Below are 27,500 nucleotides of genomic sequence, written 5' to 3'. Positions count from 1 at the left end.
GTGTGTGTGTGTGTGCGCGCACGCGCTGAGCCCAATTGTGTGTGTGTGTGTGCGCGCACGCACGCGCTGAGCCCAATTGTGTGTGTGTGTGTGTGTGTGTGCGTGCGCACGCGCTGAGCCCAATTGTGTGTGTGTGTGTGTGCGTGCGCTGAGCCCAATTGGGTGTGTGTGTGCGCGTACGCACGCGCTGAGCCCAATTGTGTGTGTGTGTGCGCATGCTGAGCCCAATTGTGCGTGTGTGTGGGTGTGTGTGCGCGTACGCACGCGCTGTGCCCAATTGTGTGTGTGTGCGCATGCTGAGTCCACGTGTGTGTGTGTGCGCGCGCTGTGCCCAATTGTGTGTGTGTGCTGAGCCCAATTGTGTATGCGCGTGCGCACTGAGCCCAATTGTGTGTGTGTGTGTGTGGGTGCGCTGAGCCCAATTGTGTGTGTGTGTGCGCATGCGCTGAGCCCAATTGTGTGTGTGTGTGCGCGCGCACTGAGCTCAATTGTGTGTGTGTGTGTGTGCGCGCGCACGTGCTGAGCCCAATTGTGTGTGCTGAGCCCAATTGTGTGTGCTGAGCCCCATTTTGTGTGTGTGTGTGTGCGCGCGCGCGCACGCTGAGCCCAATTGTGTGTGTGTGTGTGTGTGCGCGCGCACGCTGAGCCCAATTGTGTGTGTGTGTGTGTGCGCGCGCGCACGCTGAGCCCAATTGTGTGTGTGTGTGCGCGCGCGCTGAGCCCAATTGTGTGTGTGTGTGTGTGCGCGCGCGCGCTGAGCCCAATTGTGTGTGTGTGTGTGTGTGTGTGCGCGCGCGCGCTGAGCCCAATTGTGTGTGTGTGTGTGTGCGCGCGCGCGCTGAGCCCAATTGTGTGTGTGTGTGTGTGCGCGCGCGCGCTGAGCCCAATTGTGTGTGTGTGCGCGGCGCGCTGAGCCCAATTGTGTGTGTGTGCGCGCGCGCGCTGAGCCCAATTGTGTGTGTGTGCGCGCGCGCGCTGAGCCCAATTGTGTGTGTGTGCGCGCGCGCGCTGAGCCCAATTGTGTGTGTGTGCGCGCGCGCTGAGCCCAATTGTGTGTGTGTGTGTGTGTGTGCGCGCGCACGCTGAGCCCAATTGTGTGTGTGTGTGTGTGCGCGCGCACGCTGAGCCCAATTGTGTGTGTGTGTGTGCGTGCGCGCGCGCTGAACCCAATTGTGTATGCGCGCGCGCGCTGAGCCCAATTTTGTGTGTGCGCACACGCTGAGCCCAATTGTGTGTGTGTGTGTGTGTGTGCGCGCGCACGCGCTGAGCCCAATTGTGTGTGTGTGCGCGCGCTGAGCCCAATTGGGTGTGTGTGTGCGCGTATGCAGGTGCTGAGCCCAATTGTGTGTGTGTGCGCATGCTGAGCCCAATTGTGCGTGTGTGTGCGCGTACGCACGCGCTGTGCCCAATTGTGTGTGTGTGCGCGCGCTGAGCCCAATTGTATGTGTGTCTGTGTGCTGAGCCCAATTGTGTATGCGCGCGCGCACTGAGCCCAATTGTGTGTGTGTGTGTGTGTGTGTGTGTGGGTGCGCTGAGCTCAATTGTGTGTGTGCGCGCATGCGCTGAGCCCAATTGTGTGTGTGTGCGCGCACTGAGCTCAATTGTGTGTGTGTGTGTGTGCGCGCATGCGCTGAGCCCAATTGTGTGTGTGTGCGCGCGCGCACTGAGCCCAATTGTGTGCGCGCACGCTGAGCCCAATTGTGTGTGTGTGTGTGTGCGCGCTGAGCCCAATTGTGTGTGTGTGTGTGCGCGCGCGCGCTCATCCCAATTGTGTGTGTGTGTGCGTGCGCACGCGCGCACTGAGCTCAATTCTGTGTGTGTGTGTGTGTGCGCCCACTGAGCTCAATTTTGTGTGTGTGTGGGTGTGCTGAGCCCAATTGTGTGTGTGTGCGTGCGCACGCGCGCACTGAGCTCAATTCTGTGTGTGTGTGTGTGTGTGCGCCCACTGAGCTCAATTTTGTGTGTGTGTGTGGGTGCGCTGAGCCCAATTGTGTGTGTGCGCGCGCGCGCTGAGCCCAATTGTGTGTGCGCGCGCTGAGTCTAATTGTGTGTGTGTGCGCGCGCTGAGCCCCATTGTGTGTGTGCGCGCGCGCGCTGAGCCCAATTGTGTGTGCGCGCGCGCGCTGAGCCCAATTGTGTGTGCGCGCGCGCGCTGAGCCCAATTGTGTGTGCGCGCGCGCGCTGAGCCCAATTGTGTGTGCGCGCGCGCGCTGAGCCCAATTGTGTGTGCGCGCGCGCGCTGAGCCCAATTGTGTGTGCGCGCGCGCGCTGAGCCCAATTGTGTGTGCGCGCGCGCGCTGAGCCCAATTGTGTGTGCGCGCGCGCGCTGAGCCCAATCGTGTGACTGTGTGCGCGCGCGCTGAGCCCAATTGGGTGTGTGTGTGGGTGTGCTGAGCCCAATTGTGTGTGTGCGCGATCTGAGCCCAATTGTGTGTGTGTGTGTGTGCGTGTGCGCGCGCTGAACCCAATTGTGTGTGTGTGTGTGTGCGCGCGCTGAGCCCAATTGTGTGTGTGTGTGTGTGCGCGCGCGCGCACTGAGCTCAATTCTGTGTGTGTGTGTGTGTGCGCCCACTGAGCTCAATTTTGTGTGTGTGTGGGTGTGCTGAGCCCAATTGTGTGCGCGCACGCGCTGAGCCCAATTGTGTGTGCGCGCGCACAGAGCTCAATTGTGTGTGTGTGTGCGCGCACGCACGTGCTGAGCCCAATTGTGTGTGTGTGTGCATGCTGAGCCCAATTGTGCGAGTGTGTGTGCGTGCGCGCACTGAGCCCAATTGTGTGTGTGTGCGCGCGCGCTGAGCCCAATTGTGTGTGTGTGTGTGTGTGTGCGCACGCGCGCTCATCCCAATTGTGTGTGTGTGTGTGCGCGCGCGCGCGGTGAGCCCAATTGTGTGTGTGTGTGTGTGTGTGTGTGTGTGTGTGTGTGCGTGCGTGCGCGCACTGAGCTCAATTGTGTGTGTGTGTGGGTGTGCTGAGCCCAATTGTGTGTGTGCGCGCACTGAGCCCAATTGTGTGTGTGCGCGCACTGAGCCCAATTGTGTGTGTGTGCGCGCTGAGCCCAATTGTGTGTGTGCGCGCGCGCGCGCTCATCCCAATTGTGTGTGTGTGTGCGCGCGCGCGCGGTGAGCCCAATTGTGTGTGTGTGTGTGTGTGTGTGTGTGTGTGTGTGTGTGTGCGTGCGCGCACTGAGCTCAATTGTGTGTGTGTGTGTGGGTGTGCTGAGCCCAATTGTGTGTGTGCGCGCACTGAGCCCAATTGTGTGTGTGCGCGCGCTGAGCCCAATTGTGTGTGTGCGCGCGCTGAGCCCAATTGTGTGTGTGTGCGCGCATGCGCACTCATCCCAATTGTGTGTGTGTGTGTGTGCGCGCGCTGAGCCCAATTGTGTGTGTGCGCGCTCATCCCAATTGTGTGTGTGTGTGCGCGCGCGCTGAGCCCAATTGTGTGTGTGTGTGTGTGCGCGCGCTGAGCCCAATTGTGTGTGTGTGTGTGTGTGCGCGCGCGCGCTGAGCCCAATTGTGTGTGTGTGTGTGTGTGTGTGCGCGCGCGCACGCTGAGCTCAATTGTGTGTGTGTGTGTGCGCGCGCGCTGAGCCCAATTGTGTGTGTGTGTGCGCGCACGCGCTGAGCCCAATTGTGTGTGCGCGCGCACAGAGCTCAATTGTGTGTGTGTGTGCGCGCACGCACGTGCTGAGCCCAATTGTGTGTGTGCGCATGCTGAGCCCAATTGTGCGAGTGTGTGTGTGTGCGCACGCACGCGCTGAGTCCAATTGTGTGTGTGTGTGTGTGCGCGCGCACAGAGCTCAATTGTGTGTGTGTGTGCGCGCACGCACGTGCTGAGCCCAATTGTGTGTGTGTGCGCATGCTGAGCCCAATTGTGCGAGTGTGTGTGTGCGCGCGCACGCGCTGAGCCCAATTGTGTGTGTGTGTGTGCGCGCGCACAGAGCTCAATTGTGTGTGTGGGTGCGCGCACGCACGTGCTGAGCCCAATTGTGTGTGTGCGCGCATGCTGAGCCCAATTGTGCGTGTGTGTGTGTGTGTGTGTGTGTGTGTGTGCGCGCACGCGCTGAGCCCAATTGTGTGCGCGCACGCTGAGCTCGTGTGTGTGCGCGCGTGCGCTGAGCCCAATTGTGTGTGTGTGCACGCGCGCGCGCTCATCCCAATTGTGTGTGTGTGTGTGTGCGCGCGCGCGGTGAGCCCAATTGCGTGTGTGTGTGTGGGTGTGCTGAGCCCAATTGTGTGTGTGCGTGCACTGAGCCCAATTGTGTGTGTGCGCGCGCTGAGCCTAATTGTGTGTGTGTGCGCGCGCGCTGAGCCCAATTGTGTGTGTGCGTGCGCGCATTCGCGCTGAGCCCAATTGTGTGTGTGCGTGCGCGCACTGAGCTCGTGTGTGTGTGCGCGCGCGCTGAGCCCAATTGTGTGTGTGTGTGCGCGCGCGCTCATCCCAATTGTGTGTGTGTGTGTGTGTGCGCGCGCGGTGAGCCCAATTGTGTGTGTGTGTGTGGGTGTGCTGAGCCCAATTGTGTGTGTGTGTGCGCGCACGCACGTGCTGAGCCCAATTGTGTGTGTGTGCGCATGCTGAGCCCAATTGTGCGAGTGTGTGTGTGTGCGCACGCACGCACTGAGCCCAATTGTGTGTGTGTGTGTGTGTGTGTGCGCGCGCACAGAGCTCAATTGTGTGTGTGGGTGCGCGCACGCACGTGCTGAGCCCAATTGTGTGTGTGTGCGCATGCTGAGCCCAATTGTGCGTGTGTGTGTGTGTGTGTGTGTGTGCGCACGCGCTGAGCCCAATTGTGTGTGTGCGTGCGCGCACTGAGCCCAATTGTGTGCGCGCGCGCTGAGCCCAAGTGTGTGTGTGTGTGTGCACGCGCTCATCCCAATTGTGTGTGTGTGTGTGTGTGCGCGCGCGCGGTGAGCCCAATTGTGTGTGTGTGCGTGCGCGCACTGAGCTCAATTCTGTGTGTGTGTGTGCGCGCACTGAGCTCAATTGTGTGTGTGTGTGGGTGTGCTGAGCCCAATTGTGTGTGTGCGCGCACTGAGCCCAATTGTGTGTGCGCGCGCTGAGCCTAATTGTGTGTGTGTGCGCGCGCTGAGCCCAATTGTGTGTGTATGCGCGCTGAGCCCAATTGTGTGTGTGTGCGCGCGCGCTGAGCCCAATTGTGTGTGTGTGTGTGCGCGCGCTGAGCCCAATTGTGTGTGTGTGTGCGCGCGCTGAGCCCAATTGTGTGTGTGTGTGTGTGTGTGTGCGCTGAGCCCAATTGTGTGTGTGTGTGTGTGTGTGTGTGTGTGTGCGCTGAGCCCAATTGTGTGTGTGTGTGTGTGTGCGCGCGCTGAGCCCAATTGTGTGTGTGTGTTTGTGTGCGCGTGCTGAGCCCAATTGTGTGTGTGTGTGTGGGTGTGCTGAGCCCAATTGTGTGTGTGTGTGTGTGTGCGCGCGCGCTGAGCCCAATTTTGTGTGTGTTCTGAGCTCAATCATCTGTGTGTCAGTGTGCTGAGCCCAATTGTATGTGTGTGCACATGCTGAGCCCAATTGGGTGTGTGTGTGCGCGCGCGTTGAGCCCAATTGTGTGTGTGTGTGTGCGCGCGCGCGCTGAGCCCAATAGTGTGTGTGCGTGTGCGCGCTGAGCCCAATTGTGTGTGTGTGTGCGCGCGCGCTGAGCCCAATTGTGTGTGTGTGTGTGCGCGCGCTGAGCCCAATTGTGTGTGTGTGTGTGCGCGCGCGCTGAGCCCAATTGTGTGTGTGTGTGCGCGCGCGCTGAGCCCAATTGTGTGTGTGCGCGCGCGCTGAGCCCAATAGTGTGTGTGTGTGCGCGTGCTGAGCCCAATTGTGTGTGTGTGTGTGTGTGTGCGCGTGCTGAGCCCAATTGTGTGTGTGTGGGTGTGCTGAGCCCAATTGTGTGTGTGTGTGTGCGCGCTGAGCCCAATTGTGTGTGTGTGTGGGTGTGCTGAGCCCAATTGTGTGTGTGTGTGTGTGCGCGCGCTGAGCCCAATTGTGTGTGTGGGTGTGCTGAGCTCAATTGTGTGTGCGTGCGCGCTGAGCCCAATTGTGTGTGTGTGTGGGTGTGCTGAGCCCAATTGTTTGTGTGTGTGTGCGCGCTGAGCCCAATTGTGTGTGTGTGCGCGCGCGCTCTGAGCCCAATTGTGTGTGTGTGTATGCGCGCTGAGCCCAATTGTGTGCGCGCGTGCTGAGCTCAATTGTGTGTGTGTGTGTGTGCATGCGCGCGCACTGAGCTCAATTCTGTGTGTGTGTGTGCGCGCGCACTGAGCTCAATTGTGTGTGTGTGTGTGGGTGTGCTGAGCCCAATTGTGTGTGTGCGCGCACTGAGCCTAATTGTGTGTGTGTGTGTGTGCGCGCGCTGAGCCCAATTGTGTGTGTGTGTGTGTGTGTGCGCGCGCTGAGCCTAATTGTTTGTGTGTGCGCGCGCGCGTGCTGTGCCCAATTGTGTGTGTGTGTGTGCGCGCGTGCGCTCATCCCAATTGTGTGTGTGTGTGTGTGTGTGTGCGCGCGCGCAGTGAGCCCAATTGTGTGTGTGTGTGTGGGTGTGCTGAGCCCAATTGTGTGTGCGCGCGCGCTGAGCCCAATTGTGTGTGTGCGTGCGCTGAGCCCAATTGTGTGTGTGTGTGCGCGCACGCGCTGATCCCAATTGTGTGTGTGCGCACGCACGCGCTGAGCCCAATTGTGTGTGTGTGTGCACATACTGAGCCCAATTGTGTGTGTGCGTGCGCTGAGCCCAATTGTGTGTGTGTGTGCGCGCACGCGCTGATCCCAATTGTGTGTGTGCGCACGCACGCGCTGAGCCCAATTGTGTGTGTGTGTGTGCACATACTGAGCCCAATTGTGTGTGTGTGTGGGTGTGCTGAGCCCAATTGTGTGTGCGCGCGCGCTGAGCCCAATTGTGTGTGTGTGTGTGTGCGCGCGCTGAGCCCAATTGTGTGTGCGCGCGCGCTGAGCCCAATTGTGTGTGTGTGTGTGTGCGCGCGCTGAGCCCAATTGTGTGTGTGTGCGTGCTAAGCCCAATTGTGTGTGTGTGTGTGCGCTAAGCCCAATTGTGTGTGTGTGTGTGCGCGCGCTGAGCCCAATTGTGTGTGTGTGTGCGCGCTAAGCCCAATTGTGTGTGTGTGTGCACGCTGAGCCCAATTTTGTGTGTGCGCGCGTGTGCTGAGCCCAATTGTGTGTGTGTGCGCGTGCGCTGAGCCCAATTGTGTGTGTGTGTGTGCGCGCTGAGCCCAATTGTGTGTGTGTGCGCGCGCGCTGAGCCCAATTGTATGTGTGTGTGTGCGCGCACTGAGCCCAATTGTGTGTGTGTGTGTGTGTGTGCGCACTGAGCCCAATTGTGTGTGTGTGTGCATGCTGAGCCCAATTTTGTGTGTGTGTGCGCGTGTGCGCTGAGCCCAATTGTGTGTGTGTGTGGGTGTGCTGAGCCCAATTGTGTGTGTGTGTGCGTGCGTACGCGCGCTGAGCCCAATTGTGTGTGTGTGTGTGCGTGCACTGAGCCCAATTGTGTGTGTGTGTGGTTGTGCTGAGCCCAATTGTGTGAGTGTGTGCGTGCACGTGTGCTGAGCTCAATTGTGTGTGTGTGTGGTTGTGCTGAGCCCAATTGTGTGTGTGTGTGTGCGCGCTGAGCCCAATTGTGTTTGTGTGTGTGTGTGTGCGCTAAGCCCAATTGTGCGTGTGTGTGTGTGTGTGTGTGCGCGCGCGCGCTGAGCCCAATTGTGTGTGTGTGTGCGCGCTGAGCCCAATTGTGTGTGTGCGCACTGAGCCCAATTGTGTGTGTGTGTGTGTGTGCGCACTGAGCCCAATTGTGTGTGTGCGCGTGCTGAGCCCAATTTTGTGTGTGTGTGCGTGCGTACGCGCGCTGAGCCCAATTGTGTGTGTGTGTGTGCGCGCACTGAGCCCAATTGTGTGTGTGTGTGCGCGCGCGCGCACGCGCTGAGCCCAATTGTGTGTGTGTGTGCGCGCGCTGAGCCCAATTGTGTGTGTGTGTGGTTGTGCTGAGCCCAATTGTGTGAGTGTGTGCGCGCGCGTGCACGTGTGCTGAGCCCATGTGTGTGTGTGTGTGTGTGCGCGCGCTGAGCCCAATTGTGTGTGTGTGTGTGTGTGCGCACGCGCTGTGCCCAATTGTGTGTGTGTGTGCGTGCGCTGAGCCCAATTGGGTGTGTGTGTGGCTGTGCTGAGCCCAATTGTGTGCGTGTGAGGGTGTGCGCACGCTGAGCCCAATTGTGTGTGTGTCTGTGTATGCGCGTGCGCACTGAGCCCAATTGTGTGTGTGTGCGCGCGCTGAGCCCAATTGTGTGAGTGAGTGTGCGCGCGCACGCGCTGAGCCCAATTGTGTGTGTGTGTGTGCACGCACGCACGCGCTGAGCCCAATTGTGTGTGTGTGTGCGCGTGCTGAGCCCAATTGTGTGTGTGTGTGGGTGTGCTGAGCCCAATTGTGTGTGTGCGCGCGCTGAGCCCAATTGTGTGTGTGTGCGTGCGCGTGTGCTGAGCCCAATTGTGTGTGTGTGTCTGTGTGCTGAGCCCAATTGTGTATGCGCGCGCACACTGAGCCCAATTGTGTGTGTGTGTGCGCGCGCTGAGCCCAATTGTGAGTGTGTGTGTGTGCGCATGCTGAGCCCAATTGTGCGTGTGAGTGTGCGCGCGCATGCGCTGAGCCCAATTGTGTGTGTGTGTGTGCGCGCGCTGAGCCCAATTGGGTGTGTGTGTGGGTGTGTGTGTGCGCGCACTGAGCCCAATTGTGTGTGTGTGCGCGCTGAGCCCAATTGTGTGTGTGTGTGTGCGCGCTGAGCCCAATTGTGTGTGTGTGTGTGCGCACACTGAGCCCAATTGTGTGTGTGTCTGTGTGCTGAGCCCAATTGTGTGTGCGCGCGCGCACTGAGCCCAATTGTGTGTGTGTGTGCGCGCATGCTGAGCCCAATTGTGTGTGTGTGCGCGCGCTGAGCCCAATTGTGTGTGAGTGTGTGAGTGTGTGTGTGTGTGGGTGTGCTGAGCCCAATTGTGTGTGTGTGTGTGCGCGCGCTGAGCCCAATTGTGTGTGTGTGCGCGCGCGCTGAGCCCAATTGTGTATGCGCGCGCTGAGCCCAATTGTGTGTGCGCGTGTGGGTCTGCTGAGCCCAATTGTGTGTGTGTGTGTGTGTGTGTGTGTGTGCGCGTGCGCGTGCGCGTGCGCTGAGCCCAATTTTGTGTGCGTGCGCTGAGCCCAATTTTGTGTGCGTGTGTGCGCATGCTGAGCCCAATTGTGTGTGTGTGCTCGCTGAGCCCAATTGTGTGTGTGTGCGCACGCTGAGCCCAATTGTGTGTGAGTGTGTGTGTGTGTGGGTGTGCTGAGCCCAATTGTGTGTGTGTGTGTGTGCGCGCGCTGAGCCCAATTGTGTGTGTGTGCGCGCGCGCTGAGCCCAATTGTGTATGCGCGCGCTGAGCCCAATTGTGTGTGCGCGTGTGGGTCTGCTGAGCCCAATTGTGTGTGTGTGTGTGTGTGCGCGCGTGCGCGTGCGCTGAGCCCAATTTTGTGTGCGTGCGCTGAGCCCAATTTTGTGTGCGTGCGCTGAGCCCAATTTTGTGTGCGTGTGTGTGGGTCTGCTGAGCCCAATTGTGTGTGTGTGGGTGTATTGAGCTCAGTTGTGTGTGTGTGTGTGTATTGAGCTCAGTTGTGTGTGTGTGTGTGGGTGTATTGAGCTCAGTTGTGTGTGTGTATTGAGCTCAGTTGTGTGTGTGTGTATTGAGCTCAGTTGTGTGTGTGTGTGTGTATTGAGCTCAGTTGTGTGGGTGTATTGAGCTCAGTTGTGTGTGTGTATTGAGCTCAGTTGTGTGTGTGTATTGAGCTCAGTTGTGTGTGTGTGTATTGAGCTCAGTTGTGTGTGTGTGTATTGAGCTCAGTTGTGTGTGTGTGTGTATTGAGCTCAGTTGTGTGGGTGTATTGAGCTCAGTTGTGTGGGTGTATTGAGCTCAGTTGTGTGGGTGTATTGAGCTCAGTTGTGTGGGTGTATTGAGCTCAGTTGTGTGGGTGTATTGAGCTCAGTTGTGTGTGTGTGTATCGAGCTCAGTTGTGTGTGTGTGTATCGAGCTCAGTTGTGTGTGTGTGTATCGAGCTCAGTTGTGTGTGTGTGTATCGAGCTCAGTTGTGTGTGTGTGTATCGAGCTCAGTTGTGTGTGTGTGTATCGAGCTCAGTTGTGTGTGTGTGTATCGAGCTCAGTTGTGTGTGTGTGTATCGAGCTCAGTTGTGTGTGTGTGTATCGAGCTCAGTTGTGTGTGTGTGTATCGAGCGCATTTGTGTGTGTGTGTATCGAGCTCAGTTGTGTGTGTGTGTGTGTGTATTCAGCTCAGTTGTGTGTGTGTGTATTCAGCTCAGTTGTGTGTGTGTGTGTATTGAGCTCAGTTGTGTGTGTGTGTGTATCGAGCTCAGTTGTGTGTGTGTGTATCGAGCGCATTTGTGTGTGTGTGTATCGAGCTCAGTTGTGTGTGTGTGTGTGTGTGTATTCAGCTCAGTTGTGTGTGTGTGTATTCAGCTCAGTTGTGTGTGTGTGTATTCAGCTCAGTTGTGTGTGTGTGTATCGAGCTCAGTTGTGTGTGTGTGTGTGTGTGTATTCAGCTCAGTTGTGTGTGTGTGTATTCAGCTCAGTTGTGTGTGTGTGTATTCAGCTCAGTTGTGTGTGTCTGTGTATTGAGCTCAGTTGTGTGTGTGTGTGTATCGAGCTCAGTTGTGTGTGTGTATCGGGCTCAGTTGTGTGTGTGTGTGTATCGAGCTCAGTTGTGTGTGTATTGAGCTCAGTTGTGTGTGTGTGTGTATCGAGCTCAGTTGTGTGTGTGTGTATCGAGCTCAGTTGTGTGTGTGTGTATCGAGCTCAGTTGTGTGTGTGTGTGTGTATCGAGCTCAGTTGTGTGTGTGTATTGAGCTCAGTTGTGTGTGTGTGTGTGTATCGAGCTCAGTTGTGTGTGTGTGTGTGTGTGTGTGTATCGAGCTCAGTTGTGTGTGTGTGTGTGTATCGAGCTCAGTTGTGTGTGTATTGAGCTCAGTTGTGTGTGTGTGTGTGTATCGAGCTCAGTTGTGTGTGTGTGTGTGTATCGAGCTCAGTTGTGTGTGTGTATCGAGCTCAGTTCTGTGTGTGTGTGTGTATCGAGCTCAGTTGTGTGTGTATTGAGCTCAGTTGTGTGTGTGTGTGTGTATCGAGCTCAGTTGTGTGTGTGTGTGTGTATCGAGCTCAGTTGTGTGTGTGTGTGTATCGAGCTCAGTTGTGTGTGTGTGTGTATCGAGCTCAGTTGTGTGTGTGTGTGTGTGTGTATCGAGCCCAATTGTGTGTGTGCGTGCGCGCATTCGCGCTGAGCCCAATTGTGTGTGTGCGTGCGCGCACTGAGCTCGTGTGTGTGTGCGCGCGCGCTGAGCCCAATTGTGTGTGTGTGTGCGCGCGCGCTCATCCCAATTGTGTGTGTGTGTGTGTGTGCGCGCGCGGTGAGCCCAATTGTGTGTGTGTGTGTGGGTGTGCTGAGCCCAATTGTGTGTGTGTGTGCGCGCACGCACGTGCTGAGCCCAATTGTGTGTGTGTGCGCATGCTGAGCCCAATTGTGCGAGTGTGTGTGTGTGCGCACGCACGCACTGAGCCCAATTGTGTGTGTGTGTGTGTGTGTGTGTGCGCGCGCACAGAGCTCAATTGTGTGTGTGGGTGCGCGCACGCACGTGCTGAGCCCAATTGTGTGTGTGTGCGCATGCTGAGCCCAATTGTGCGTGTGTGTGTGTGTGTGTGTGTGTGCGCACGCGCTGAGCCCAATTGTGTGTGTGCGTGCGCGCACTGAGCCCAATTGTGTGCGCGCGCGCTGAGCCCAAGTGTGTGTGTGTGTGTGCACGCGCTCATCCCAATTGTGTGTGTGTGTGTGTGTGTGTGCGCGCGCGCGGTGAGCTCAATTCTGTGTGTGTGTGTGCGCGCACTGAGCTCAATTGTGTGTGTGTGTGGGTGTGCTGAGCCCAATTGTGTGTGTGCGCGCACTGAGCCCAATTGTGTGTGCGCGCGCTGAGCCTAATTGTGTGTGTGTGCGCGCGCTGAGCCCAATTGTGTGTGTATGCGCGCTGAGCCCAATTGTGTGTGTGTGCGCGCGCGCTGAGCCCAATTGTGTGTGTGTGCGCGCGCGCTGAGCCCAATTGTGTGTGTGTGTGCGCGCGCTGAGCCCAATTGTGTGTGTGTGTGTGTGTGCGCTGAGCCCAATTGTGTGTGTGTGTGTGTGTGTGTGTGTGTGTGTGTGTGTGTGCGCTGAGCCCAATTGTGTGTGTGTGTGTGTGTGCGCACGCTGAGCCCAATTGTGTGTGTGTGTTTGTGTGCGCGTGCTGAGCCCAATTGTGTGTGTGTGTGTGGGTGTGCTGAGCCCAATTGTGTGTGTGTGTGTGTGTGTGTGCGCGCGCGCTGAGCCCAATTTTGTGTGTGTTCTGAGCTCAATCATCTGTGTGTCAGTGTGCTGAGCCCAATTGTATGTGTGTGCACATGCTGAGCCCAATTGGGTGTGTGTGTGCGCGCGCGTTGAGCCCAATTGTGTGTGTGTGTGTGCGCGCGCGCGCTGAGCCCAATAGTGTGTGTGCGTGTGCGCGCTGAGCCCAATCGTGTGTGTGTGTGCGCGCGCGCTGAGCCCAATTGTGTGTGTGTGCGTGCGCGCGCTGAGCCCAATTGTGTGTGTGTGTGTGCGCGCGCGCTGAGCCCAATTGTGTGTGTGTGTGCGCGCGCGCTGAGCCCAATTGTGTGTGTGCGCGCGCGCTGAGCCCAATAGTGTGTGTGTGTGCGCGTGCTGAGCCCAATTGTGTGTGTGTGTGTGTGTGTGCGCGTGCTGAGCCCAATTGTGTGTGTGTGGGTGTGCTGAGCCCAATTGTGTGTGTGTGTGTGCGCGCTGAGCCCAATTGTGTGTGTGTGTGGGTGTGCTGAGCCCAATTGTGTGTGTGTGTGTGTGCGCGCGCGCTGAGCCCAATTGTGTGTGTGGGTGTGCTGAGCTCAATTGTGTGTGCGTGCGCGCTGAGCCCAATTGTGTGTGTGTGTGGGTGTGCTGAGCCCAATTGTTTGTGTGTGTGTGCGCGCTGAGCCCAATTGTGTGTGTGTGCGCGCGCGCTCTGAGCCCAATTGTGTGTGTGCGCGCGCGCTGAGCCCAATTGTGTGTGTGTATGCGCGCTGAGCCCAATTGTGTGCGCGCGTGCTGAGCTCAATTGTGTGTGTGTGTGTGTGCATGCGCGCGCACTGAGCTCAATTCTGTGTGTGTGTGTGCGCGCGCACTGAGCTCAATTGTGTGTGTGTGTGTGGGTGTGCTGAGCCCAATTGTGTGTGTGCGCGCACTGAGCCTAATTGTGTGTGTGTGTGTGTGCGCGCGCTGAGCCCAATTGTGTGTGTGTGTGTGTGTGTGCGCGCGCTGAGCCTAATTGTTTGTGTGTGCGCGCGCGCGTGCTGTGCCCAATTGTGTGTGTGTGTGTGCGCGCGTGCGCTCATCCCAATTGTGTGTGTGTGTGTGTGTGTGTGCGCGCGCGCAGTGAGCCCAATTGTGTGTGTGTGTGTGGGTGTGCTGAGCCTAATTGTGTGTGCGCGCGCGCTGAGCCCAATTGTGTGTGTGCGTGCGCTGAGCCCAATTGTGTGTGTGTGTGCGCGCACGCGCTGATCCCAATTGTGTGTGTGCGCACGCACGCGCTGAGCCCAATTGTGTGTGTGTGTGCACATACTGAGCCCAATTGTGTGTGTGCGTGCGCTGAGCCCAATTGTGTGTGTGTGTGCGCGCACGCGCTGATCCCAATTGTGTGTGTGCGCACGCACGCGCTGAGCCCAATTGTGTGTGTGTGTGTGCACATACTGAGCCCAATTGTGTGTGTGTGTGGGTGTGCTGAGCCCAATTGTGTGTGCGCGCGCGCTGAGCCCAATTGTGTGTGTGTGTGTGTGCGCGCGCTGAGCCCAATTGTGTGTGTGTGCGCGCTAAGCCCAATTGTGTGTGTGTGTGTGCGCGCTAAGCCCAATTGTGTGTGTGTGTGTGCGCGCGCTGAGCCCAATTGTGTGTGTGTGTGCGCGCTAAGCCCAATTGTGTGTGTGTGTGCACGCTGAGCCCAATTTTGTGTGTGCGCGCGTGTGCTGAGCCCAATTGTGTGTGTGTGCGCGTGCGCTGAGCCCAATTGTGTGTGTGTGTGTGCGCGCTGAGCCCAATTGTGTGTGTGTGCGCGCGCGCTGAGCCCAATTGTATGTGTGTGTGTGCGCGCACTGAGCCCAATTGTGTGTGTGTGTGTGTGTGCGCACTGAGCCCAATTGTGTGTGTGTGTGCATGCTGAGCCCAATTTTGTGTGTGTGTGCGCGTGTGCGCTGAGCCCAATTGTGTGTGTGTGTGGGTGTGCTGAGCCCAATTGTGTGTGTGCGCGCGCTGAGCCCAATTGTGTGTGTGTGTGCGTGCGTACGCGCGCTGAGCCCAATTGTGTGTGTGTGTGTGCGTGCACTGAGCCCAATTGTGTGTGTGTGTGGTTGTGCTGAGCCCAATTGTGTGAGTGTGTGCGTGCGCGTGCACGTGTGCTGAGCTCAATTGTGTGTGTGTGTGGTTGTGCTGAGCCCAATTGTGTGTGTGTGTGTGCGCGCTGAGCCCAATTGTGTTTGTGTGTGTGTGTGTGCGCTAAGCCCAATTGTGCGTGTGTGTGTGTGTGTGTGTGCGCGCGCGCGCTGAGCCCAATTGTGTGTGTGTGTGCGCGCTGAGCCCAATTGTGTGTGTGCGCACTGAGCCCAATTGTGTGTGTGTGTGTGTGTGCGCACTGAGCCCAATTGTGTGTGTGCGCGTGCTGAGCCCAATTTTGTGTGTGTGTGCGTGCGTACGCGCGCTGAGCCCAATTGTGTGTGTGTGTGTGCGCGCACTGAGCCCAATTGTGTGTGTGTGTGCGCGCGCGCGCACGCGCTGAGCCCAATTGTGTGTGTGTGTGCGCGCGCTGAGCCCAATTGTGTGTGTGTGTGGTTGTGCTGAGCCCAATTGTGTGAGTGTGTGCGCGCGCGTGCACGTGTGCTGAGCCCGTGTGTGTGTGTGCGCGCGCTGAGCCCAATTGTGTGTGTGTGTGTGTGCGCGCGCACGCGCTGTGCCCAATTGTGTGTGTGTGTGCGTGCGCTGAGCCCAATTGGGTGTGTGTGTGGCTGTGCTGAGCCCAATTGTGTGCGTGTGAGGGTGTGCGCACGCTGAGCCCAATTGTGTGTGTGTCTGTGTATGCGCGTGCGCACTGAGCCCAATTGTGTGTGTGTGCGCGCGCTGAGCCCAATTGTGTGAGTGAGTGTGCGCGCGCACGCGCTGAGCCCAATTGTGTGTGTGTGTGTGCACGCACGCACGCGCTGAGCCCAATTGTGTGTGTGTGTGCGCGTGCTGAGCCCAATTGTGTGTGTGTGTGGGTGTGCTGAGCCCAATTGTGTGTGTGCGCGCGCTGAGCCCAATTGTGTGTGTGTGCGTGCGCGTGTGCTGAGCCCAATTGTGTGTGTGTGTCTGTGTGCTGAGCCCAATTGTGTATGCGCGCGCACACTGAGCCCAATTGTGTGTGTGTGTGTGCGCACGCTGAGCCCAATTGTGAGTGTGTGTGTGTGCGCATGCTGAGCCCAATTGTGCGTGTGAGTGTGCGCGCGCATGCGCTGAGCCCAATTGTGTGTGTGTGTGTGCGCGCGCTGAGCCCAATTGGGTGTGTGTGTGGGTGTGTGTGTGCGCGCACTGAGCCCAATTGTGTGTGTGTGCGCGCTGAGCCCAATTGTGTGTGTGTGTGTGCGCGCTGAGCCCAATTGTGTGTGTGTGTGTGCGCACACTGAGCCCAATTGTGTGTGTGTCTGTGTGCTGAGCCCAATTGTGTGTGCGCGCGCGCACTGAGCCCAATTGTGTGTGTGTGTGCGCGCATGCTGAGCCCAATTGTGTGTGTGTGCGCGCGCTGAGCCCAATTGTGTGTGAGTGTGTGAGTGTGTGTGTGTGTGGGTGTGCTGAGCCCAATTGTGTGTGTGTGTGTGCGCGCGCTGAGCCCAATTGTGTGTGTGTGCGCGCGCGCTGAGCCCAATTGTGTATGCGCGCGCTGAGCCCAATTGTGTGTGCGCGTGTGGGTCTGCTGAGCCCAATTGTGTGTGTGTGTGTGTGTGTGTGTGTGTGCGCGTGCGCTGAGCCCAATTTTGTGTGCGTGCGCTGAGCCCAATTTTGTGTGCGTGTGTGCGCATGCTGAGCCCAATTGTGTGTGTGCGCACGCTGAGCCCAATTGTGTGTGAGTGTGTGTGTGTGTGGGTGTGCTGAGCCCAATTGTGTGTGTGTGTGTGCGCGCGCTGAGCCCAATTGTGTGTGTGTGCGCGCGCGCTGAGCCCAATTGTGTATGCGCGCGCTGAGCCCAATTGTGTATGCGCGCGCTGAGCCCAATTGTGTGTGCGCGTGTGGGTCTGCTGAGCCCAATTGTGTGTGTGTGTGTGTGTGTGTGTGCGCGCGTGCGCGTGCGCTGAGCCCAATTTTGTGTGCGTGCGCTGAGCCCAATTTTGTGTGCGTGTGTGTGGGTCTGCTGAGCCCAATAGTGTGTGTGTGGGTGTATTGAGCTCAGTTGTGTGTGTGTGTGTGTATTGAGCTCAGTTGTGTGTGTGTGTGTGGGTGTATTGAGCTCAGTTGTGTGTGTGTATTGAGCTCAGTTGTGTGTGTGTGTATTGAGCTCAGTTGTGTGTGTGTGTGTGTATTGAGCTCAGTTGTGTGGGTGTATTGAGCTCAGTTGTGTGTGTGTATTGAGCTCAGTTGTGTGTGTGTATTGAGCTCAGTTGTGTGTGTGTGTATTGAGCTCAGTTGTGTGTGTGTGTATTGAGCTCAGTTGTGTGTGTGTGTGTATTGAGCTCAGTTGTGTGGGTGTATTGAGCTCAGTTGTGTGGGTGTATTGAGCTCAGTTGTGTGGGTGTATTGAGCTCAGTTGTGTGGGTGTATTGAGCTCAGTTGTGTGGGTGTATCGAGCTCAGTTGTGTGTGTGTGTATCGATCTCAGTTGTGTGTGTGTGTATCGAGCTCAGTTGTGTGTGTGTGTATCGAGCTCAGTTGTGTGTGTGTGTATCGAGCTCAGTTGTGTGTGTGTGTATCGAGCGCATTTGTGTGTGTGTGTATCGAGCTCAGTTGTGTGTGTGTGTGTGTGTGTGTGTATTCAGCTCAGTTGTGTGTGTGTGTATTCAGCTCAGTTGTGTGTGTGTGTGTATTGAGCTCAGTTGTGTGTGTGTGTGTATCGAGCTCAGTTGTGTGTGTGTGTATCGAGCGCATTTGTGTGTGTGTGTATCGAGCTCAGTTGTGTGTGTGTGTGTGTGTGTATTCAGCTCAGTTGTGTGTGTATTGAGCTCAGTTGTGTGTGTGTGTGTGTATTCAGCTCAGTTGTGTGTGTGTGTATTCAGCTCAGTTGTGTGTGTGTGTATTCAGCTCAGTTGTGTGTGTCTGTGTATTGAGCTCAGTTGTGTGTGTGTGTGTATCGAGCTCAGTTGTGTGTGTGTATCGGGCTCAGTTGTGTGTGTGTGTGTATCGAGCTCAGTTGTGTGTGTATTGAGCTCAGTTGTGTGTGTGTGTGTATCGAGCTCAGTTGTGTGTGTGTGTATCGAGCTCAGTTGTGTGTGTGTGTATCGAGCTCAGTTGTGTGTGTGTGTGTGTGTATCGAGCTCAGTTGTGTGTGTGTATTGAGCTCAGTTGTGTGTGTGTGTGTGTATCGAGCTCAGTTGTGTGTGTGTGTGTGTGTGTGTATCGAGCTCAGTTGTGTGTGTGTGTGTGTATCGAGCTCAGTTGTGTGTGTATTGAGCTCAGTTGTGTGTGTGTGTGTGTATCGAGCTCAGTTGTGTGTGTGTGTGTGTATCGAGCTCAGTTGTGTGTGTGTATCGAGCTCAGTTCTGTGTGTGTGTGTGTATCGAGCTCAGTTGTGTGTGTATTGAGCTCAGTTGTGTGTGTGTGTGTGTATCGAGCTCAGTTGTGTGTGTGTGTGTGTATCGAGCTCAGTTGTGTGTGTGTGTGTGTATCGAGCTCAGTTGTGTGTGTGTGTGTGTGTGTATCGAGCTCAGTTGTGTGTGTGTGTGTGTATCGAGCTCAGTTGTGTGTGTGTGTGTGTATCGAGCTCAGTTGTGTGTGTGTGTATCGAGCTCAGTTGTGTGTGTGTGTATCGAGCTCAGTTGTGTGTGTGTGTGTGTGTATTGAGCTCAGTTGTGTGTGTGTATTGAGCTCAGTTGTGTGTGTGTATTGAGCTCAGTTGTGTGTGTGTATTGAGCTCAGTTGTGTGTGTGTGTGTGTGTGTATTGAGCTCAGTTGTGTGTGTGTGTGTGTGTGTATCGAGCTCAGTTGTGTGTGTGTGTGTGTATCGAGCTCAGTTGTGTGTGTGTGTTTGTATCGAGCTCAGTTGTGTGTGTGTGTGTGTATTGAGCTCAGTTGTGTGTGTGTGTGTGTGTATCGAGCTCAGTTGTGTGTGTGTGTGTGTGTATCGAGCTCAGTTGTGTGTGTGTGTATCGAGCTCAGTTGTGTGTGTGTGTGTGTATCGAGCTCAGTTGTGTGTGTGTGTGTGTGTATCGAGCTCAGGTGTGTGTGTGTGTGTGTATCGAGCTCAGGTGTGTGTGTGTGTGTGTATCGAGCTCAGTTGTGTGTGTGTGTGTGTGTATCGAGCTCAGTTGTGTGTGTGTGTGTATCGAGCTCAGTTGTGTGTGTTTGTATTGAGCTCAGTTGTGTGTGTGTGTGTGTATTCAGCTCAGTTGTGTGTGTATTGAGCTCAGTTGTGTGTGTGTGTGTGTATTCAGCTCAGTTGTGTGTGTATTGAGCTCAGTTGTGTGTGTGTGTGTATCGAGCTCAGTTGTGTGTGTGTGTCTATCGAGCTCAGTTGTGTGTGTGTGTCTATCGAGCTCAGTTGTGTGTGTGTGTTTGTATCGAGCTCAGTTGTGTGTGTGTGTGTGTATCGAGCTCAGTTGTGTGTGTGTGTGTGTGTGTATCGAGCTCAGTTGTGTGTGTGTGTCGAGCTCAGTTGTGTGTGTGTGTGTGTGTGTATCGAGCTCAGTTGTGTGTGTGTGTGTGTGTGTGTGTATCGAGCTCAGTTGTGTGTGTGTGTCGAGCTCAGTTGTGTGTGTGTGTGTGTGTATCGAGCTCAGTTGTGTGTGTGTGTGTGTGTGTGTGTCGAGCTCAGTTGTGTGTGTGTGTCGAGCTCAGTTGTGTGTGTGTGTGTGTGTGTGTCGAGCTCAGTTGTGTGTGTGTGTGTGTGTGTGTATCGAGCTCAGTTGTGTGTGTGTGTGTGTATCGAGCTCAGTTGTGTGTGTGTGTGTGTATCGAGCTCAGTTGTGTGTGTGTGTGTGTGTGTATCGAGCTCAGTTGTGTGTGTGTGTGTGTATCGAGCTCAGTTGTGTGTGTGTGTGTGTATCGAGCTCAGTTGTGTGTGTGTGTGTGTGTGTATCGAGCTCAGTTGTGTGTGTGTGTCGAGCTCAGTTGTGTGTGTGTGTGTGTGTCTATCGAGCTCAGTTGTGTGTGTGTGTTTGTATCGAGCTCAGTTGTGTGTGTGTGTGTGTATCGAGCTCAGTTGTGTGTGTGTGTGTGTGTCTATCGAGCTCAGTTGTGTGTGTGTGTTTGTATCGAGCTCAGTTGTGTGTGTGTGTGTGTATCGAGCTCAGTTGTGTGTGTGTGTGTGTGTGTATCGAGCTCAGTTGTGTGTGTGTGTCGAGCTCAGTTGTGTGTGTGTGTGTGTATCGAGCTCAGTTGTGTGTGTGTGTGTGTGTGTGTATCGAGCTCAGTTGTGTGTGTGTGTCGAGCTCAGTTGTGTGTGTGTGTGTGTGTATCGAGCTCAGTTGTGTGTGTGTGTGTGTGTGTGTCGAGCTCAGTTGTGTGTGTGTGTCGAGCTCAGTTGTGTGTGTGTGTCGAGCTCAGTTGTGTGTGTGTGTGTGTGTGTGTATCGAGCTCAGTTGTGTGTGTGTGTGTGTATCGAGCTCAGTTGTGTGTGTGTGTGTGTATCGAGCTCAGTTGTGTGTGTGTGTGTGTATCGAGCTCAGTTGTGTGTGTGTGTGTGTGTGTATCGAGCTCAGTTGTGTGTGTGTGTGTGTATCGAGCTCAGTTGTGTGTGTATCGAGCTCAGTTGTGTGTGTGTGTGTGTGTATCAAGCTCAGTTGTGTGTGTGTGTATCGAGCTCAGTTGTGTGTGTGTGTGTGTATCGAGCTCAGTTGTGTGTGTGTGTGTGTATCCAGCTCAGTTGTGTGTGTGTGTGTGTGTATCGAGCTCAGTTGTGTGTGTATGTGTGTATCGAGCTCAGTTGTGTGTGTGTGTATCGAGCTCAGTTGTGTGTGTGTATCGAGCTCAGTTGTGTGTGTGTATTGAGCTCAGTTGTGTGTGTATTGAGCTCAGTTGTGTGTGTGTGTGTATTCAGCTCAGTTGTGTGTGTATTCAGCTCAGTTGTGTGTGTATTGAGCTCAGTTGTGTGTGTGTGTGTTGAGCTCAGTTGTGTGTGTGTCTATTGAGCTCAGTTGTGTGTGTGTGTATTGAGCTCAGTTGTGTGTGTGTGTATTGAGCTCAGTTGTGTGTGTATTGAGCTCAGTTGTGTGTGTGTGTGTGTATCGAGCTCTGTGTGTGTGTGTGTGTATCGAGCTCAGTTGTGTGTGTATCGAGCTCAGTTGTGTGTGTGTGTTTGTATCGAGCTCAGTTGTGTGTGTGTATTGAGCTCAGTTGTGTGTGTATTCAGCTCAGTTGTGTGTGTATTGAGCTCAGTTGTGTGTGTGTGTGTGTGTGTATTGAGCTCAGTTGTGTGTGTGTATTGAGCTCAGTTGTGTGTGTATTGAGCTCAGTTGTGTGTGTGTGTATTGAGCTCAGTTATGTGTGTGTGTGTGTATCGAGCTCAGTTATGTGTGTGTGTGTGTATCCAGCTCAGTTGTGTGTGTGTGTGTGTGTATCGAGCTCAGTTGTGTGTGTGTGTTTGTATCGAGCTCAGTTGTGTGTGTGTGTTTGTATCGAGCTCAGTTGTGTGTGTGTGTGTGTGTGTGTATCGAGCTCAGTTGTGTGTGTGTGTGTATCGAGCTCAGTTGTGTGTGTGTGTGTGTGTGTGTGTATCGAGCTCAGTTGTGTGTGTGTGTGTGTATCGAGCTCAGTTGTGTGTGTGTGTGTGTGTGTATCGAGCTCAGTTGTGTGTGTGTGTGTGTATCGAGCTCAGTTGTGTGTGTGTGTGTATCGAGCTCAGTTGTGTGTGTGTGTGTATCGAGCTCAGTTGTGTGTGTGTGTGTATCGAGCTCAGTTGTGTGTGTGTGTGTATTGAGCTCAGTTGTGTGTGTGTATTGAGCTCAGTTGTGTGTGTGTATTGAGCTCAGTTGTGTGTGTGTATTCAGCTCAGTTGTGTGTGTGTATTCAGCTCAGTTGTGTGTGTGTATTCAGCTCAGTTGTGTGTGTGTATTCAGCTCAGTTGTGTGTGTGTATTCAGCTCAGTTGTGTGTGTGTATTCAGCTCAGTTGTGTGTGTGTATTCAGCTCAGTTGTGTGTGTGTATTCAGCTCAGTTGTGTGTGTGTATTCAGCTCAGTTGTGTGTGTGTATTCAGCTCAGTTGTGTGTGTGTATTCAGCTCAGTTGTGTGTGTGTATTCAGCTCAGTTGTGTGTGTGTATTCAGCTCAGTTGTGTGTGTGTATTCAGCTCAGTTGTGTGTGTGTATTCAGCTCAGTTGTGTGTGTGTATTCAGCTCAGTTGTGTGTGTGTATTCAGCTCAGTTGTGTGTGTGTATTCAGCTCAGTTGTGTGTGTGTATTCAGCTCAGTTGTGTGTGTGTATTCAGCTCAGTTGTGTGTGTATTCAGCTCAGTTGTGTGTGTATTGGGCTCAGTTGTGTGTGTGTGTGTATCGAGCTCAGTTGTTTGTGTGTGTTTGTATCGAGCTCAGTTGTGTGTGTGTGTTTGTATCGAGCTCAGTTGTGTTTGTGTGTGTGTATCGAGCTCAGTTGTGTGTGTGTGTGTATTCAGCTCAGTTGTGTGTGTATTGAGCTCAGTTGTGTGTGTGTGTGTATTGAGCTCAGTTGTGTGTGTGTGTGTGTATCGAGCTCAGTTGTGTGTGTGTGTGTGTATCGAGCTCAGTTGTATGTGTGTGTGTGTATCGAGCTCAGTTGTGTGTGTGTGTGTGTATCGAGCTCAGGTGTGTGTGTGTGTGTATTGAGCTCAGTTGTGTGTGTGTGTGTGTATTGAGCTCAGTTGTGTGTGTGTGTGTGTATCGAGCTCAGTTGTGTGTGTGTGTGTGTGTATCGAGCTCAGTTGTGTGTGTGTGTGTGTATCGAGCTCAGTTGTGTGTGTGTGTGTGTATCGAGCTCAGTTGTGTGTGTGTGTATCGAGCTCAGTTGTGTGTGTGTGTATCGAGCTCAGTTGTGTGTGTGTGTATCGAGCTCAGTTGTGTGTGTGTGTTTGTATCAAGCTCAGTTGTCTGTGTGTGTGTGTGTATCGAGCTCAGTTGTGTGTGTGTGTGTATCGAGCTCAGTTGTGTGTGTGTGTATTGAGCTCAGTTGTGTGTGTGTGTGTGTATCGAGCTCAGTTGTGTGTGTGTGTGTATCGAGCTCAGTTGTGTGTGTGTGTGTATCGAACTCAGTTGTGCGTGTGTGTGTGTTCAGCTCAGTTGTGTGTGTATTGAGCTCAGTTGTGTGTGTGTGTGTATTCAGCTCAGTTGTGTGTGTATTGAGCTCAGTTGTGGGTGTATTGAGCTCAGTTGTGTGTGTGTGTGGGTGTATTGAGCTCAGTTGTGTGTGTGTGTGTGTGTGTGTATCGAGCTCAGTTGTGTGTGTGTGTTTGTATCGAGCTCAGTTGTGTGTGTGTGTGTGTATCGAGCTCAGTTGTGTGTGTGTATCGAGCTCAGTTGTGTGTGTGTGTATCGAGCTCAGTTGTGTGTGTGTGTATCAAGCTCAGTTGTGTGTGTGTGTATCGAGCTCAGTTGTGTGTGTGTGTATCGAGCTCAGTTGTGTGTGTGTGTTTGTATCAAGCTCAGTTGTCTGTGTGTGTGTGTGTATCGAGCTCAGTTGTGTGTGTGTGTGTATCGAGCTCAGTTGTGTGTGTGTGTGTATCGAACTCAGTTGTGCGTGTGTGTGTGTTCAGCTCAGTTGTGTGTGTATTGAGCTCAGTTGTGTGTGTGTGTGTATTCAGCTCAGTTGTGTGTGTATTGAGCTCAGTTGTGTGTGTGTGTGTATGTATTGAGCTCAGTTGTGTGTGTGTGTGTGTGGGTGTATTGAGCTCAGTTGTGGGTGTATTGAGCTCAGTTGTGTGTGTGTGTGGGTGTATTGAGCTCAGTTGTGTGTGTGTATTGAGCTCAGTTGTGTGTGTGTATTGAGCTCAGTTGTGTGTGTATTGAGCTCAGTTGTGTGTGTGTATTGAGCTCAGTTGTGTGTGTATTGAGCTCAGTTGTGTGTGTGTGTGTATTGAGCTCAGTTGTGTGTGTGTGTGTGTATTGAGCTCAGTTGTGTGTGTGTGTGTGTGTGTCTCGAGCTCAGTTGTGTGTGTGTGTCTCGAGCTCAGTTGTGTGTGTGTCTCGAGCTCAGTTGTGTGTGTGTGTGTATTGAGCTCAGTTGTGTGTATCGAGCTCAGTTGTGTGTGTGTGTGTGTATCGAGCTCAGTTGTGTGTGTGTATTGAGCTCAGTTGTGTGTGTGTGTCTCGAGCTCAGTTGTGTGTGTGTGTGTCTCGAGCTCAGTTGTGTGTGTGTCTCGAGCTCAGTTGTGTGTGTGTGTGTGTGTGTGTATTGAGCTCAGTTGTTTGTGTGTGTGTGTGTGTATTGAGCTCAGTTGTGTGTGTGTGTGTGTCTCGAGCTCAGTTGTGTGTGTGTGTGTGTCTCGAGCTCAGTTGTGTGTGTGTGTGTGTGTGTGTCTCGAGCTCAGTTGTGTGTGTGTGTGTGTGTCTCGAGCTCAGTTGTGTGTGTGTGTGTGTGTCTCGAGCTCAGTTGTGTGTGTGTGTGTATTGAGCTCAGTTGTGTGTGTGTGTGTATTGAGCTCAGTTGTTTGTGTGTGTGTGTGTGTATTGAGCTCAGTTGTGTGTGTGTGTGTGTCTCGAGCTCAGTTGTGTGTGTGTGTGTCTCGAGCTCAGTTGTGTGTGTGTGTGTATTGAGCTCAGTTGTGTGTGTGTGTGTGTGTGTCTCGAGCTCAGTTGTATGTGTGTGTGTGTCTCGAGCTCAGTTGTGTGTGTGTGTGTGTCTCGAGCTCAGTTGTATGTGTGTGTGTGTCTCGAGCTCAGTTGTGTGTGTGTGTGTGTCTCGAGCTCAGTTGTGTGTGTGTGTGTCTCGAGCTCAGTTGTGTGTGTGTGTGTATTGAGCTCAGTTGTGTGTGTGTGTGTGTGTGTCTCGAGCTCAGTTGTATGTGTGTGTGTGTCTCGAGCTCAGTTGTGTGTGTGTGTGTGTGTCTCGAGCTCAGTTGTGTGTGTGTGTGTGTCTCGAGCTCAGTTGTGTGTGTGTGTGTATTGAGCTCAGTTGTGTGTGTGTGTATTGAGCTCAGTTGTGTGTGTGTGTGTGTGTGTATCGAGCTCAGTTGTGTGTGTGTATTGAGCTCAGTTGTGTGTGTGTGTGTGTCTCGAGCTCAGTTGTGTGTGTGAGTATCGAGCTCAGTTGTGTGTGTGTATTGAGCTCAGTTGTGTGTGTGTATCAAGCTCAGTTGTGTGTGTATCGAGCTCAGTTGTGTGTGTGTGTATCGAGCTCAGTTGTGTGTGTGTGTGTGTCGAGCTCAGTTGTGTGTGTGTGTGTGTCGAGCTCAGTTGTGTGTGTGTGTGTGTGTCGAGCTCAGTTGTGTGTGTGTGTGTGTGTGTGTATCGAGCTCAGTTGTGTGTGTGTATCGAGCTCAGTTGTGTGTGTGTATCGAGCTCAGTTGTGTGTGTGTCGAGCTCAGTTGTGTGTGTGTGTGTGTGTCGAGCTCAGTTGTGTGTGTGTGTGTGTGTGTCGAGCTCAGTTGTGTGTGTGTGTGTGTCGAGCTCAGTTGTGTGTGTGTGTCGAGCTCAGTTGTGTGTGTGTGTGTCGAGCTCAGTTGTGTGTGTGCGTCGAGCTCAGTTGTGTGTGTGTATCGAGCTCAGTTGTGTGTGTGTATCGAGCTCAGTTGTGTGTGTGTGTGTGTCGAGCTCAGTTGTGTGTGTGTGTTGAGCTCAGTTGTGTGTGTGTGTGTTGAGCTCAGTTGTGTGTGTGTGTGTTGAGCTCAGTTGTGTGTGTGTGTGTGTGTGTGTAGGGCTCTTGTGTGTGTGTGTGTGTTAGGCTCTTGTGTGTGTGTGTGTGTGTGTGTGTTGGGCTCTGGTGTGTGTGTGTTGGGCTCTGGTGTGTGTGTGTTGGGCTCTGGTGTGTGTGTGTGTGTTGGGCTCTGGTGTGTCTGTGTTGGGCTCTGGTGTGTCTGTGTTGGGCTCTGGTGTGTCTGTGTTGGGCTCTGGTGTGTCTGTGTTGGGCTCTGGTGTGTCTGTGTTGGGCTCTGGTGTGTCTGTGTTGGGCTCTGGTGTGTCTGTGTTGGGCTCTGGTGTGTCTGTGTTGGGCTCTGGTGTGTCTGTGTTGGGCTCTGGTGTGTCTGTGTTGGGCTCTGGTGTGTCTGTGTGTTCGGCACTGGTGTGTGTGTGTGTGTTAGGCTCGTGTGTGTGTGTGTGTCGGGCTCTGGTGTGTGTGTTAGGCTCGTGTGTGTGTGTGTGTGTCGGGCTCTGGTGTGTGTGTGTGTTAGGCTCTGGTGTGTGTGTGTGTGTGTCTGTGTTGGGCTCTGGTGTGTCTGTGTTGGGCTCTGGTGTGTCTGTGTTGGGCTCTGGTGTGTCTGTGTTGGGCTCTGGTGTGTCTGTGTTGTGCTCTGGTGTGTCTGTGTTGGGCTCTGGTGTGTCTGTGTTAGGCTCTGGTGTGTCTGTGTTGGGCTCTGGTGTGTCTGTGTTAGGCTCTGGTGTGTGTGTGTGTTAGGCTCTGGTGTGTGTGTGTGTGTTAGGCTCTGGTGTGTCTGTGTGTTGGGCTCTGGTGTGTGTGTGTTGGGCTCTGGTGTGTCTGTGTGTTGGGCTCTGGTGTGTCTGTGTGTTAGGCTCTTGTGTGTGTGTGTGTAGGGCTCTGGTGTGTGTGTGTTGGGCTCTGGTGTGTGTGTGTGTGTTAGGCTCTGGTGTGTGTGTGTGTGTTAGGCTCTGGTGTGTGTGGGTGTTGGGCTCTGGTGTGTGTGTTCGGCTCTAGTGTGTCTGTGTGTGTTGGGCTCTGGGGTGTCTGTGTTGGGCTCTCGTGTGTGTGTGTTTATTGGGCTCTGGTGTGTGTGTGTTGGGCTCTGGTGTGTGTGTGTGTGTGTTGGGCTCTGGTGTGTGTGTGTTGGGCTCTGGTGTGTGTGTGTTGGGCTCTGGTGTGTGTGTGTTGGGCTCTGGTGTGTGTGTATTGGGCTCTGGTGTGTGTGTGTGTTGGGCTCTGGTGTGTGTGTGTGTGTTGGGCTCTGGTGTGTGTGTGTTGGGCTCTGGTGTGTGTGTGTTGGGCTCTGGTGTGTGTGTGTGTGTGTTGGGCTCTGGTGTGTGTGTGTGTGTTGGGCTCTGGTGTGTGTGTGTGTGTTGGGCTCTGGTGTGTGTGTGTGTGTATTGGGCTCTGGTGTGTGTGTGTGTGTATTGGGCTCTGGTGTGTGTGTGTGTTGGGCTCTGGTGTGTGTGTGTGTGTTGGGCTCTGGTGTGTGTGTGTGTGTGTCGGGCTCTGGTGTGTGTATTAGGCTCGTGTGTGTGTGTGTGTGTCGGGCTCTGGTGTGTGTGTGTGTTAGGCTCTGGTGTGTGTGTGTGTTAGGCTCTGGTGTGTGTGTGTGTGTTGGGCTCTGGTGTGTGTGTGTGTTGGGCTCTGGTGTGTGTGTTGGGCTCTAGTGTGTCTGTGTGTGTTGGGCTCTGGTGTGTGTGGTGGGCTCTGGTGTGTGTGTGTGTGTTAGGCTCGGGTGTGTGTGTGTCGGGCTCTAGTGTGTCTGTGTGTTGGGCTCTGGTGTGTGTGTGTTGGGCTCTGGTGTGTCTGTGTGTTGGGCTCTGGTGTGTCTGTGTGTTAGGCTCTTGTGTGTGTGTGTGTAGGGCTCTGGTGTGTGTGTGTGTTGGGCTCTGGTGTTTGTGTGTGTTAGGCTCTGGTGTGTGTGTGTGTGTTAGGCTCTGGTGTGTGTGGGTGTTGGGCTCTGGTGTGTCTGTGTGTTGGGCTCTGGTGTGTGTGTGTTGGGCTCTGGTGTGTCTGTGTGTTGGGCTCTGGTGTGTCTGTGTGTTAGGCTCTTGTGTGTGTGTGTGTAGGGCTCTGGTGTGTGTGTGTTGGGCTCTGGTGTGTGTGTGTGTTGGGCTCTGGTGTGTGTGTGTGTTAGGCTCTGGTGTGTGTGTGTGTGTTAGGCTCTGGTGTGTGTGTTCGGCTCTAGTGTGTCTGTGTGCGTTGGGCTCTCGTGTGTGTGTGTTTATTGGGCTCTGGTGTGTGTGTGTTGGGCTCTGGTGTGTGTGTGTGTGTGTTGGGCTCTGGTGTGTGTGTGTTGGGCTCTGGTGTGTGTGTGTTGGGCTCTGGTGTGTGTGTGTTGGGCTCTGGTGTGTGTGTGTGTGTTGGGCTCTGGTGTGTGTGTGTGTGTTGGGCTCTGGTGTGTGTGTGTTGGGCTCTGGTGTGTGTGTGTGTGTTGGGCTCTGGTGTGTGTGTGTGTG

General features: G+C 54.4%; 2 protein-coding genes across 3 annotated transcripts in view; both read left to right on the top strand.

The window, feature by feature from the left end:
• LOC140482525 (uncharacterized) overlaps nucleotides 1-22,123 on the top strand; it is a 33,057-nt gene extending 10,934 nt beyond the window's left edge. The window contains exons 2-3 of the mRNA XM_072580083.1: nucleotides 18,737-20,119; nucleotides 20,320-22,123. Coding sequence (XP_072436184.1) covers nucleotides 18,737-20,119; nucleotides 20,320-20,355 — 1,419 coding nt within the window. The 3' untranslated portion in view covers nucleotides 20,356-22,123. The remainder of the gene's footprint in view (nucleotides 1-18,736; nucleotides 20,120-20,319) is intronic.
• Nucleotides 1-27,500, top strand: part of LOC140481863 (hyccin 2-like) — a 96,903-nt gene that overhangs the window by 54,660 nt on the left and 14,743 nt on the right. The gene's annotated exons all lie outside the window — the stretch shown is intronic.

This window comes from Chiloscyllium punctatum, chromosome 10, assembly GCF_047496795.1.
Source record: "Chiloscyllium punctatum isolate Juve2018m chromosome 10, sChiPun1.3, whole genome shotgun sequence".
NCBI classification, from domain to species: Eukaryota; Metazoa; Chordata; class Chondrichthyes; order Orectolobiformes; family Hemiscylliidae; genus Chiloscyllium; species Chiloscyllium punctatum.
This window is presented reverse-complemented; position numbering and strand designations above follow the sequence as displayed.